The following is a 12347-nucleotide window of genomic DNA, read 5'->3' as shown; positions in this document are numbered from 1 at the left end:
ACACTCTTTGATACAAAACTACATTGAATGCTGTGTTGTATTGGAAAACAAGAAGCAAATTAAAAACTACACTTGAAACAATACCTGATGATTATTGTTGTTTTTCTTGATTCTCATGTTGTTTGTTTGTCTTAGAAGAAAGCAAACAACTGAAATAATAGCAACAACAAAAACATTTGCAAAAAAAAAATAATAATAATAAACATTCAGTGAAATCTTGTCTATATTATTGAACAATTTTTTGTTAATATGTCAATAGGTGTTTGAGCCAAGTGCTCTTTTAAAGAGTAAATTCATGCAGCTAAACTATAAACACAGATTCAGATTTTAACACGAATAGATTCATTAGAACCGTCAATGAAATGTTTTTAAACGTTCGATATTTGTATGATTAAGTATCAGGGTGATTAACAGAAAGTGCCCGTAAATGTGGACTTGGGTCAATTGTTCAGAAATAATCATATACGAACACAAAAAAGGATATATTCGTGATAAATAGACATAAACGAAATAAGCAGTTTCTTTTTTTATGTTCACATTCTGAAATGAAAAGCTATCTAGATTATCTAGATAATTGGAACAATTATCTAAAGCATCTATCCAACGTTTGGGGTTCGAATCATATTATATACTTTTATGTAAAAACCACTTCATAAAATAATACAAAATAACTTGTAAATGGAACACTGAGTAAGCAAAAATACTAATAAATTCAAAAAAATATCTGTAGATCCAGGTTTAAGTCTGGGAAAGTTGGGTAATCACATTTGTAACTAGTTATTTTTTGAACCTCGACGAACAAAAATATCTAGTTATTCATCCCAAAAGTAAGTACTTCCACATTGCTTCAATAATATTTGCCTGCTTACCGGGAAAGTTAGGTTTTTACTGGGAGCATTTTTTATTTTAACACATATTTGTAAAGTGAATGGTGAAAAATTAAAAATGACAAATATTCAAATATGTCAAGTCAAAATAAAACGGGATTTTTTCACAATAAACAAAAAACTCAACAAGCGCAAAAAAATAAAAATATTGCTTGACAGCATTAAACAAAGTAGGTTTCCGTCGCTTTCAGAAATTGCAAACTTAATTTGTAAATCTAAAAACAAAAATTAGAAAAACGTTACTTTTTTATCAAAAATGAAAATTCATGTAAATCTTAAATGAAAAATATTCGAATATTGCGAATGCTAGGTGCAAAATAAAATATGCTCATTTTTTCTTTTCGTACATGAGTAGATGGTGAAGCAATAAAAAATATTATTTTCATTTACATGATCGTGAGTGATAAATGAAAGAATATTTGCAACTCTGGTTTAAACTTTTAGTTCTTCTCTAAAGTACATTTGATAGACTTATTGAATTTTCCGATCTAGCAAATTTGAAAACTAATTCCAACATACATACATACATACATACATACATACATACATACATACATACATACATACATACATACATACATACATACGTACGTGGGAACGTATCAACAGATGAACAGAGTTCCGAGTTTTTATATCTATATATAAGAACTCAGAAATGTAGAAATTACAAACGAAATGACAAACCTATTTATATGTATACCCTTCCCACAAAGGCGAGGGGTATAAGAAATATGTTCTTCATCATAATTAATTTGAAATAAATATATGCACGTTTTTTTTAAAAATTTAAACTTTCATTACAGGCTAATGTAGGCAAACGTCTTGACTTAATGTGGAAATTTTTAAAACCTGTCTCTTTCGCCCTAATTGGTAAGGAAATAAATTTCGCAGTTTTAGATGGCAAAGTTGTAGGATACGGAGTTTTACTAGTAGTACTTGGAAGTGTGGTAAGTACAATTACTTCCTTAGACCTGGTCCACACTAGGAAACTTTTGTTGAGAAACTTTTTCTTAATTCTCTTTTGAAATTTCCTTAATGTCCACATATAGAAACTTTTGTTTCAGAAACTACGTGTAAATTGCATTGGTTTGTTGTTGTACGAATGATAAGAATAACAAAACAAAACAAGTTTCCGAGAACGGGAAATTCTTTCTCTCTCACGCAAAATTAAAAGTTTCCCAAAAAAAAGTTTCCTAGTGATGACCGGCAGATATATGTTATTTCAACAAAAATTATCTGTAAAATTTTTTGTTTCTATTTTATAAAGTTTTTCGATTAGCTGAAAACTAATAATTGACCAGTCGGTGGTGAGCTATTGGTCTAGGTTTTAGCATATAGTTAATCTTACTTTTTAATTATTTTCAGTTATAAGAAATTAGTTTTATTTGTTGAAATCATAAATTTTTTTATATATATTTTGCAGTTTCGTTTGGCTTTTGCTTATTTATCAACTTATGGAGGAAATTTAACAATAAAAGAACGTGGCTACATAACAATTTCAAGTTTTCCAAAAGCAACTGTGCAAGTAAGTAATATATCGAAAAAAACTCACTCCATTATTTATAAATAGCATTTACTTTTGCAAAATAAAAAAGCGCATTAGCAATAATATACTAAAATCATTTAAGAGCTTTCACAAGATGACAAAATTGCAGCCTAAGAACTGCAAAATGAAGCATATTTTTTTGTACACATTTAATTTTACAACTTTCTAAGTATGAATGACTTCAATTACCTCTTTTCAGAAAATGGGAATAAAAAATTGTATACTCCTTTTTTAATCACTTTCTTAGAAAATAAATAAATATTTGGTTTTGGTTTTGGTTTTAGGTTTTTTTCTATATATTTTCATATAGATTTATGCTCCTCCCTAGAAGTTTAAAATTTGAAGGTTTTTAGTTTCGTATAAAAAAGCGCAATATGGTATACGTAGAAGGGAGTAACAAAATGCCATTACTGAAGCAGCCTCAAAAGCGTTTTAGGTATAGAAAATGAAAAAAAGTAAAAAAAAAATATTTGTTATTTATATGTTATTTAAGTTAAAACCGCAGAAAAGTATTGCCACTTGTGTTAGTTTTTGAGGCATGTCAGTGGTTACAACCTCTGTAGCTAAACTCCCTTTATATTTTTCATAACATGTATAAAATGGAACAGACATATTCAGTTACATTACGAGGCATGTATATAAGGTTTATTCATTTTATTCATTCGTATATATGTAGAGAACCAAAGATCTGCCGAAAGTTGTATATAAACGAAGTACACCATAAAAATAACAGCATCACCTCAAAAGTAGCACTAAGTGGAGTTAATTAATAAATGCTTGTAATTTAATTATGTTAATAATATTTTCACATCCTAATAACTTCCATAAGAGAACGTACAAATTACTTCCTGAGAATGACTTCAAATGTAGTCAAATGTAGAATTTGAAATTTAAAAAAAAACATCATTTCCATGTACTTCCATGGAGTAAATTCTACTTCTTTTTATCTTCTTTGGAAGTTCTTTTTTTAATGGGAAGTAAATGAAGTTATGTTGAACGATGTAATAATGTTAGCTATTACCCTACTTCCATTTATCGGGGTATAAAATACAATCAAATGTTTTAGTTTAACAAACTGCTAACAACAATTCTATTCATTTGGTTGCATTTTTTTGTTTTTGTTTACTCTCTCCTTACCCAGCTAAATATGTTTGATAGTTTGAATTTTGTATTATTATTTTTTTTTTGTAATTTTTGATTCCATGTTGTCCTAAGTAGCCATGTGGCCCAGCTACTCATATGTTATGCTGCATTGCGGTTAACTGTGGTTATGTTAGGTTAAATATGTGGTTGTCACTTGTAACATTTCTTTAGCCACTGGTGCCACTGCTGCTGTTACGATTCCTGAACGTTTTCTTTTTTGTTAACCCTATATTGCTATAGTAGGGAAGGTATTATGATTTTGTGTTTATGTTTGAAAAGCCATGTCTATCAGTCGGTTTTGATGATAACAAACACTATTGATCGATCCAATTTGTCAACCAGGTCCAATATTGCCGGATCCCTTTGCGTTATGAAGACAAAAAATACTTGTAATTCCAAAAAAAAAAATCGTACATGAACCTATATGGTTCTGATGATCCTGATCCTTCACTTCTTCCACTGTTCTTGTGATTTCTCTTACTATCAAATATAAAACTCAAACAATATATCGCAATTACGCTAAACTGGAACCTAAGTAAATGTTTATTACAAGAAATAAATCACATTTTAGGTATAACTTATCATAACAGATGTAGGATATCTTAAAAACGACCAAACCCGTCAACATTTTCTTTTATTACTTGTTCTTTCTTCTTCTAAACACATTTGTTTCATTTACTTTTTCACTTTTTTGGGCTATTTAGTCTAAATGTTTTCACAGAATTGAGAAACATTTCTATATTTTTTTCTGCGTTATTTTTGTTAAAGTTTGATATTTGTTTTCTTTGGATTAGCTTGTGGCCTTTTCCGTATGTGTCGAATACAAGTGCTTGAATATTTAGCAAATATTTGCTTTTATTTAGAAACCAACCAACCGACAAAGCAACCATATGTTTGCAGACACAAAATGAATTGTGTTGCATAATTTATTGGTCAAAGTTTTGTGCAGACTTTGAAATTAATTGCAAGAGGAACATATACATACATAATAAGTGGAGGGTACTTTTTTAGAAAAAAAAGTTTTTATATTTAACAAAAAAAAAGTTGAAAGAATTTAATGATTTTTTTTTTTTTTTTTGGAAATCTTAATCCAAGGTTGAATGGCTTTGAAAACCAAAACTAAAAACAAATAATACACAAGTAGAAAAACTTAAAAGCTTTTTTTTCTAAAAACATTGAGAAAAATTTGTTCAAATATGTTTGAAAATATTATTATATATTAGCAATATTTAATACAACTTTTTTTGTGCAAATTTAATCTAAAATTCAATTAAGTTGTTTAAGAAAACTAACTAACAAAACTAGTTCACATATTTAAAGCAAAAAATTCCTATTGAAGACTTTCATTTTACAAAATAGATAAACTAACAAAAACACAAAAGAACGTTATACGTATTTATGAAAATTTTACTTGATATTTTTCTCCAACAACTAAAAAATACATGAATATGAAACCTTTAGTCGATGAACTCCGAAATATTGGATGCCCTAAAGTCATTTAGTCATTTCAGATTTATGAAAACATCAAAATTATTTAAATTTTTTAAAAAGAATTTGTTACCGTGTAAACATTAACCCAGAAAAATTATGACTTATACTTACTAAACAACTTACTATCAATGGCTACTGTATACCGTCTGCATTACTTAGAAGGAGTCTAGTCATAACTTACAAATAATGTATTATGTAAGTACTTACTATTTGGAGTTAAAGTGTTGTTTAAGAACTTTGTTATTATCACAAATAGTAGACAAGGTGGACGTATCCTCGTATTCATTATGTTTTATCTCAGAAACAGAACTACTTACTTGGCATCCTATTTGCAGCCTATCGGGCTATTTGTAAGCGGTCGTGTTCAGAGTATACTCTGATCATATCAGAATTACCACAGTGTGTCCCTGTGAGTAAGAACAAAGTCCTAGGCTTATTTGATGGATTCGTACTTCGGTCCACCGGTTACGTCTCTAGGTGTTGTTGCCGAATCAACAAAGGCCATTCCAGCTGCGTGGTTGTAAACGGAAGTGATATTTTTACATCTCGTTAAGTTAAGCAACGGAGCTGAAATGGTCAGAGATTAGATGCTCGAGCACTTCAGCAAATTGCTTGTACATGAACCGGTCAAATCCGTGTACAAAAATTGCGAGTTCTTCATTGAAAGATTCAGGGGCGATAGTAGACCGTTGTCCAGTCTACCCAGTGGATGAAAAAGACCACCGTGGGGTACAGCATCATGACAGGTACTCAATTAAAACACTCGAAATTCATTTGTCTGTAAGGTTTTCTTTATCACCCACCCATATTGCAATGTCAAGAAAATATTAAAGATGTCTGAATATAAGTACATTCCAATGGAAATCAAAACAAAATAGTGAAATTAAAAAAGTTTATAATTTTGATAAATCCGAAAGAACTGTTGCTTGGTATTGAATATTTATATGGAAATTGTTTTAAACTTTGGAATTATTTAAATATTTATTGTAATTTAAATAATTTCAATTTATTTGCGAAAAATTACATAAAAACAGTATAAAGCTACGAGGTCTAACACACCAATATATGGAAAACTGATGAGTGATACATCCTTTATATTGTCCTTTTTGAATTTTCACACCAAATGATAGTGAACATTCTTTGAATATCCTATTTATACTACTATAGGGTGAATACACTTAAAGGCAACAAGAACGCCAAGAAGACCAACGACAGGAAATCATATACACAGACCAACAAGATGTTGAAAACAGTAATACACATCCAAAAAAAAACGTGTAGGAAACAAATAGAAAAACTAACGAAGACATTTAAATAGTATTTGAACCTTTTGAAAAAAAATAAAAAGAAAATAAGTAAAACAGTATACTCGTACATGGCCGACGTTACGATGTCCTACACCAGTTATGAGTATGTTTAAAATGTGTATTAGTTTTATAGAAACGAAATAAAATATGGGCATTGAGTTTCTAAGATTTCAACAAATCATCTTTAAAATGACCTAACAGACGGACGTATGTAAGTATAGGGTATAAAACATAACTAAATGAAAAAACAACCATCTACAAAACCGCATACAAACATTAAGATAAAAGAGAAGACAAACAAAATGAAATAAATAAAAAAACATTTGTTTGCTAAAATAAAAATGAATAAAAAATTGTATAAATGTTCACGCTAAAGGAAATTAAATAAACCACTCAACATTTCTACAAACATGATAAAATACAAAATTTTTACCAAATTGTATATCATGAAGTAAAAAATTTTTATTTCAAATAGAAACTTTAAATTTAAAATGTTTGCTGGGTAACTACACCAGTTTTGTATGCTAAAGTATGAAAAAAACTTTTCCTTCATTTACTTATTTATACATATTCTCCTTTTGGTATGCTATGATATCTTATGCAATGACTTGTCATTAAAAACACATTTCTTAAGTAACAATACTGTCAGCCCGACTGTGTGTTCGTCCCTTCTTTTGGTACTTCTTGTAGAATTTTAAGTACACGACACACAACAACATTCGGTAATGAGTACAAACAAAGTCTAACAGCAAGAAAAAAATTAAAAATTTGTTTTTATTATTTAAATGAATCAATGAAATCTGGTCAGTTTTTCCCTCCACTTGAATTTTGCTCTTTAAAGGACAGGCCATCCAAGGGAACACCAACATCAGAAATATATGTAGGTACCGACAAAAGCAGGAAAAGTACATTTGTATACAAACATATTGAGAAAAGCCTTATGGGTGGATCCAAAAACTGTTGATGGTGCTTTCAAAAAAAAAAAAAATATGTAATAAGTAAAGCAAAAAGAACATAAAGGACATATGTATAAGAGTATATATGTATATATGAATATACAATTTAAATCGAATTGTATGAATATGAAAACAATAAAAACACACAAATGAATGAATGAAAGAACGAATGAATTAATGGTTTTAAAAGATGATGAAGTTGAAGCCCTATAAAATATGGCTGGCTAATGGCAAATGTATTTTTACGAGTCGGTATATCTCACCGACCGACCGTCTGTCTTAAAACTGTTTTTATTTTTCGAAAAGTTCTTAAGGAAATAATAAAATTCATGAACACAATAGGGTCAGGAATTTTGTTTTTCTTTTTTTTTCTACTTTACATAAGATATTAAGTGGAGATATGAAAAAATTAAAATATCTTTTATAAAGTGAATTCGACGGCACACATTACTGGTTAAGAACGAAATTTAAGAGAAGATAATTAAAAAAAAAAAACTTTAAATATATAGAAATTTTTTTTAAATGTAAAACTTATTAAAAATTTATAGAATGGAAAAAGTAGTATACAATTTTTTAAATAAGTTTTCCTTAACAGAAAATTTTCTAAAAATTTCGAACAATATTTAAAAAGTAGTAAACAATTTTTTCAAAAAGTTTTTCTAAACAGAAAAATTTTGTAAAAATTTCGAACAATTGTTCAATTCACAATCGTTGTATGTCATTAAAATTTTGTTAGTTAAATTAAGAAAAAAAAACAAATCTATTCTTAGTATTGCAGTATGTCGTAATTTATTTATTATTAATTTGTTTTGTTTCAAAAAATTTTATTTAGAAAATGTTTATGACATACAGCGATGCGATAAAAAATAAAACAATTACGACATACTACGATACGAACATAAAACACCGATTGTGAATAGAACAAATACTATTACAAGAGATTTAGAAAGTAGTACACATGTTTTTCAAAAAGTTTCTCTAAACAGAAAAATTTTGTAAATATTTCGAAAAATTTTTCAATTTACAATCGATGGCGTATCGTTGTATGTCATTAAAATTGTTTTAGTTAAATTAAAAAAAAACAAACCAATTCGTAGTCGTAATTTATTTATTATTAATTTGTTTTGATTCAAAAAATTTTATTTGAAAAATGTTTATGACATACAACGATACAATAAAAAATAAAACAATTACGACATACTACGATACGAACATAAAACACCGATTGTGAATAGAACAAATACTATTACAAGAGATTTTCGAAATTAAAATAGAATTTTATACAATAAGCGATTTTTTGTTTTTCATATATGTTACTAATAAAGTAATAACGAAAATGTTCATTAAAATATAGTACTTAAATATTTTCAGTGTATATATTAAAAAAGCTAATAAAACAACATACAAAATAATAACGAAAATATTCTTTAAAATGTAGTACTTAAATATTTTCAGTGTATATATAAAAAACGCTAATAAAACAACATAGAAAATTAGCACATTTTTTGTTAGCCACAAAATTAAAATGATATACTAATTGTTAACAAATTCTCTTCTTAATCTTTTTGTTTTTTCTTTTCTTTTTAGGCTGCCTTAGGGCCCATAGCCTTAGATATGGCTCGCTCATTGAATACTGATGCTGATACTTTATCGTTGGCCAGTAATGTTCTAATCATATCCGTTTTGGCCATTATATTCACTGCACCATTGGGTGCTATTTTAATGTTACGTTTAGCACCAATTTGGCTAAAACGTAGTGCCACAAATGACGATATTATGGCTGAAGACAATCGAGGAGGAAATGTAAACATGACCGTTGAGTACGAGAACAGTAGACAGGACAATCCCAATAATTTAGAGTTTGCGGGTAATGACAATTTAGACCGCAATCAAAAGTCAGTTTAAAACCAATAACAATAATAATACATAGTAAAAAATAGATAATACAAAAAACAACTATAATTTTAGCATAGGAAGGATAAAATGAAATGTAAAAAAAAATAAAGAAGTTTAGGCTTATCACAGTCTTTCTTTATATATAACACTGATTTGAGTTTTTAACTTTTTTGCCACTGGGTTTTAAAGCTGCTTTTTAAGTTTAATAAATATTTTGTTTATCAGAGCTCAAACAGATGTGTGTGTTTATAAGTATTAAAATTTTATTTTATTTATGTTTAAATAGAAACTTGTTAATATGAACAAATTTGTAGGTTTCATTGTACTTAGATTAAATAATAATTTTATAAAATGTTTGCATTTTAAAATATTGTAAAAATAATAAAAATCTTTTAGTAAAATATTAAAAATTAATACATATATATTTTCATTTAAAATTTCGATATGTTTATGATACAGACTTATAGATGTTGTTATAAATTATAGAAACTAATGACTGATTTAGAGCCGAGACTAAATAACCTAAAACTGAAGATTCATGTTTTCTCAAAAAGGGTCAATCCTGAAAGGTTTTCGGAGTAATTTAATTACGGGTTTCTTTATAAAAAATACAAAATACTTGTTTCAAGTATGGATCTTTAAAGTGCTAAAAACGAATTGAATTACTTTGATTGATTGAACAATTTACTTATTTAAAGAATTTTCGGTTTGTTTTGAAATCAAATGTATATTAGATTGGAAATTAAAATAAGATGAATTTGAGAATTTTACTAAATTAATTAATCTTAAAATTAATTCGATTACAATAAACATTAGTATTAGACATATTAATTAATTATCCAGCTGTTCGCCCGCACAGTCCCAAAACCTACCATTAAGGGCTTCCTCTAGCCACCAAGCCTGCACAAGACAAAATTAATTTTAACAAATTGTCGCATTATTGTTGTCTTGTGCAGACATTTAGTTTGTTAACGTATATACAACAGATGTGTATAAAATTTATGTAACACCCAGTTATTATTTTGACAACCACTGTTGTAATTTTAGCAATGCAATGTTGTCACAGCAACAACGCATTGTTGTTATCTATATTAAATTTTGTTTCATTTTGGCAATGTATCATGGTTATTTCGATAAAAAAATCGTTGTTGCATTGTCAAAATGCAAAATGTGTTAACTTTGTTAACACATTATTATTATTTTGTTGTTGATTTGACAACTATCCGCAATATTTTGACAGCGGATGTACGAGGCGTGTATAATTTCATATATACATATGAATGTATTTCTTATACATTACATATTTGTAATTTTTTTTTAATAAATTTAGTATCAATATTTCCTGCTCAAAGTTAATAAACTTTTTATAATATTCCGAAGAGTACAAATAGATGAAAGAAAGTGAAACTTACCATAATACCACAATTGTTGACCATCATACTTCAAGGCTGTTTTCTTGTCTGTAAATAAAAATATCAACAATTATAGATCAATATTTAAGTATTGAAAGAAATAGCAAAGAAAAAAGTGTACTTATGTAAATATATTTTGTTTTTATTTATATTTTGGTCAAATTCAACATAAAAATACAAATGACTAAAGAAAAATACTAGTGAAAATGTACAAAAGTATGTAATATTTGCTTATACGAGGGGGAAACATAGTACATATTTGTCAGAGAATAACAAAAATTAATATCAACATTTGTAAATCGTAATAACGAATACTTTCCAATACAATAAAATACAACAGTAGAAACTGATTTAAAGAACAGGAAAATGTTCATATTTTTTTCTATAACAGACAGAGTACTATTATTTTTCCAATTTCTCATTTTTGTAGATTCTACTGTTGTCATGAAAAAAATTCCCATAACAATACACAATAAGAAGAAATAAAATTTTATGAATTTTATTTACATTTACAGGAATTAGGCGTAGTATGTATCCAGGAAACTTTTAGGACTTTTTTCATTCTTTCCCAATACTTTTTCTATTGAGTTGAACACTTCATTTTGTTTATATTTCATTAATTTGTAACACTTGTAGAAGAGAAAAAAACAAATAGGAACAAGAACTAACAACAACAAATAAAAGGAAGACATTAATATAAGAAAACAAAACAACAACACGAATAACACAAATGGTTAGGAATTAATGACTGAACGTAGTCTTGGTAAATACAAACAAATGTATTGATATCGAGAGTTAAAGTAACAAATATGTACAGGGATTCATATACATTAGGGACATTCAAATGCTGAGCCAAAAGGAGATACCGTTTAGATTTGGATTTTTAATGGAAATAAAGTGATTCCACATTTTTGTTGTTTTGGCTCTTCTAGTTTCGAAAAAAAATTGACTTCTATATTTTTATCCAAAAAAAGGTTTTTGGTGGGAAATAAAAGTGATCACAAACTATCGATGGTTTGGGTCTATCTCTTCTGGTTTAAGAAATACATGAATTTTTACATTTTCACCCAAAAAATTGATATTCGATTGGAAATAAAAGTGATCACAGATTATCGTTGTTTTGGCTCTATCTCTTCTAATTTCCAAAATTAATGGACTTTTATGTTTTCAGCCAAAAAACTGATATTTGATGGGAAATAAAAGTGATCACATATTATGGTTGTTTTGGCTCTATCTCTTCTAGTTTCCAAAATAAATGGACTTTTATATTCTTATCCAAAAAAATAAAAGTAATCACAGATTTTTATTGCTTTGGCTCTATCTCTTCTAATCTCCAAAATAAATGAAAAATTGATTTTTGAAGAGAAATTGAAGTGATCACAGATTTTTGTTGTTTTGGCTCTATCTCTTCTAATTTCCAAAATAAATGGACTTTTATGTTTTCACCCAAAAAAAAGGGTTTTGGTAGGAAATAAAAGTGATCACAGATTATCGTTGTTTTTAGCTCTATCTCTTCTAGTTTCCAAAATAAATGGACTTTTATGTTTTCACCCAAAAAAATCGATTTTTGATGAGAAATTAAAGTGATCACAGATTTTTGTTGTTTTTGCTCTATTTCTTCTTGTTTCCGAAATAAATAGATTTTTATGTTTCACAAAAAAAAAAAAAAAAAAAATGAAATTGATCACAAATTGTCGTTTTTTTGGTTC

The 12347-nt window shown here is 27.7% G+C and overlaps 2 protein-coding genes across 3 annotated transcripts in view; one reads left to right on the top strand and one right to left on the bottom strand.

Annotated features, from left to right (window-relative positions):
* LOC111687013 (sodium/hydrogen exchanger 9B2) overlaps positions 1 to 9631 on the top strand; it is a 64458-nt gene extending 54827 nt beyond the window's left edge. For both annotated transcript variants that reach the window (XM_046949201.1, XM_046949202.1), the window contains 3 exons: positions 1691 to 1834; positions 2311 to 2412; positions 8918 to 9631. In XM_046949201.1, the coding sequence (XP_046805157.1) occupies positions 1691 to 1834; positions 2311 to 2412; positions 8918 to 9235 (564 nt within the window). In that variant the 3' untranslated portion in view covers positions 9236 to 9631. The remainder of the gene's footprint in view (positions 1 to 1690; positions 1835 to 2310; positions 2413 to 8917) is intronic.
* Positions 1 to 12347, bottom strand: part of LOC111686961 (netrin receptor DCC) — a 258387-nt gene that overhangs the window by 5574 nt on the left and 240466 nt on the right. Inside the window, exon 11 of the mRNA XM_023449367.2 lies at positions 10639 to 10686. Within this exon, the coding sequence (XP_023305135.2) occupies positions 10662 to 10686 (25 nt within the window). The 3' untranslated portion in view covers positions 10639 to 10661. The remainder of the gene's footprint in view (positions 1 to 10638; positions 10687 to 12347) is intronic.

Source organism: Lucilia cuprina, chromosome 4 (assembly GCF_022045245.1).
Source record: "Lucilia cuprina isolate Lc7/37 chromosome 4, ASM2204524v1, whole genome shotgun sequence".
In the NCBI taxonomy this organism is placed as follows: domain Eukaryota; kingdom Metazoa; phylum Arthropoda; class Insecta; order Diptera; family Calliphoridae; genus Lucilia; species Lucilia cuprina.
The sequence above is the reverse complement of the archived record's forward strand: the minus strand, read 5'-3'. Positions and strand labels throughout refer to the sequence as shown.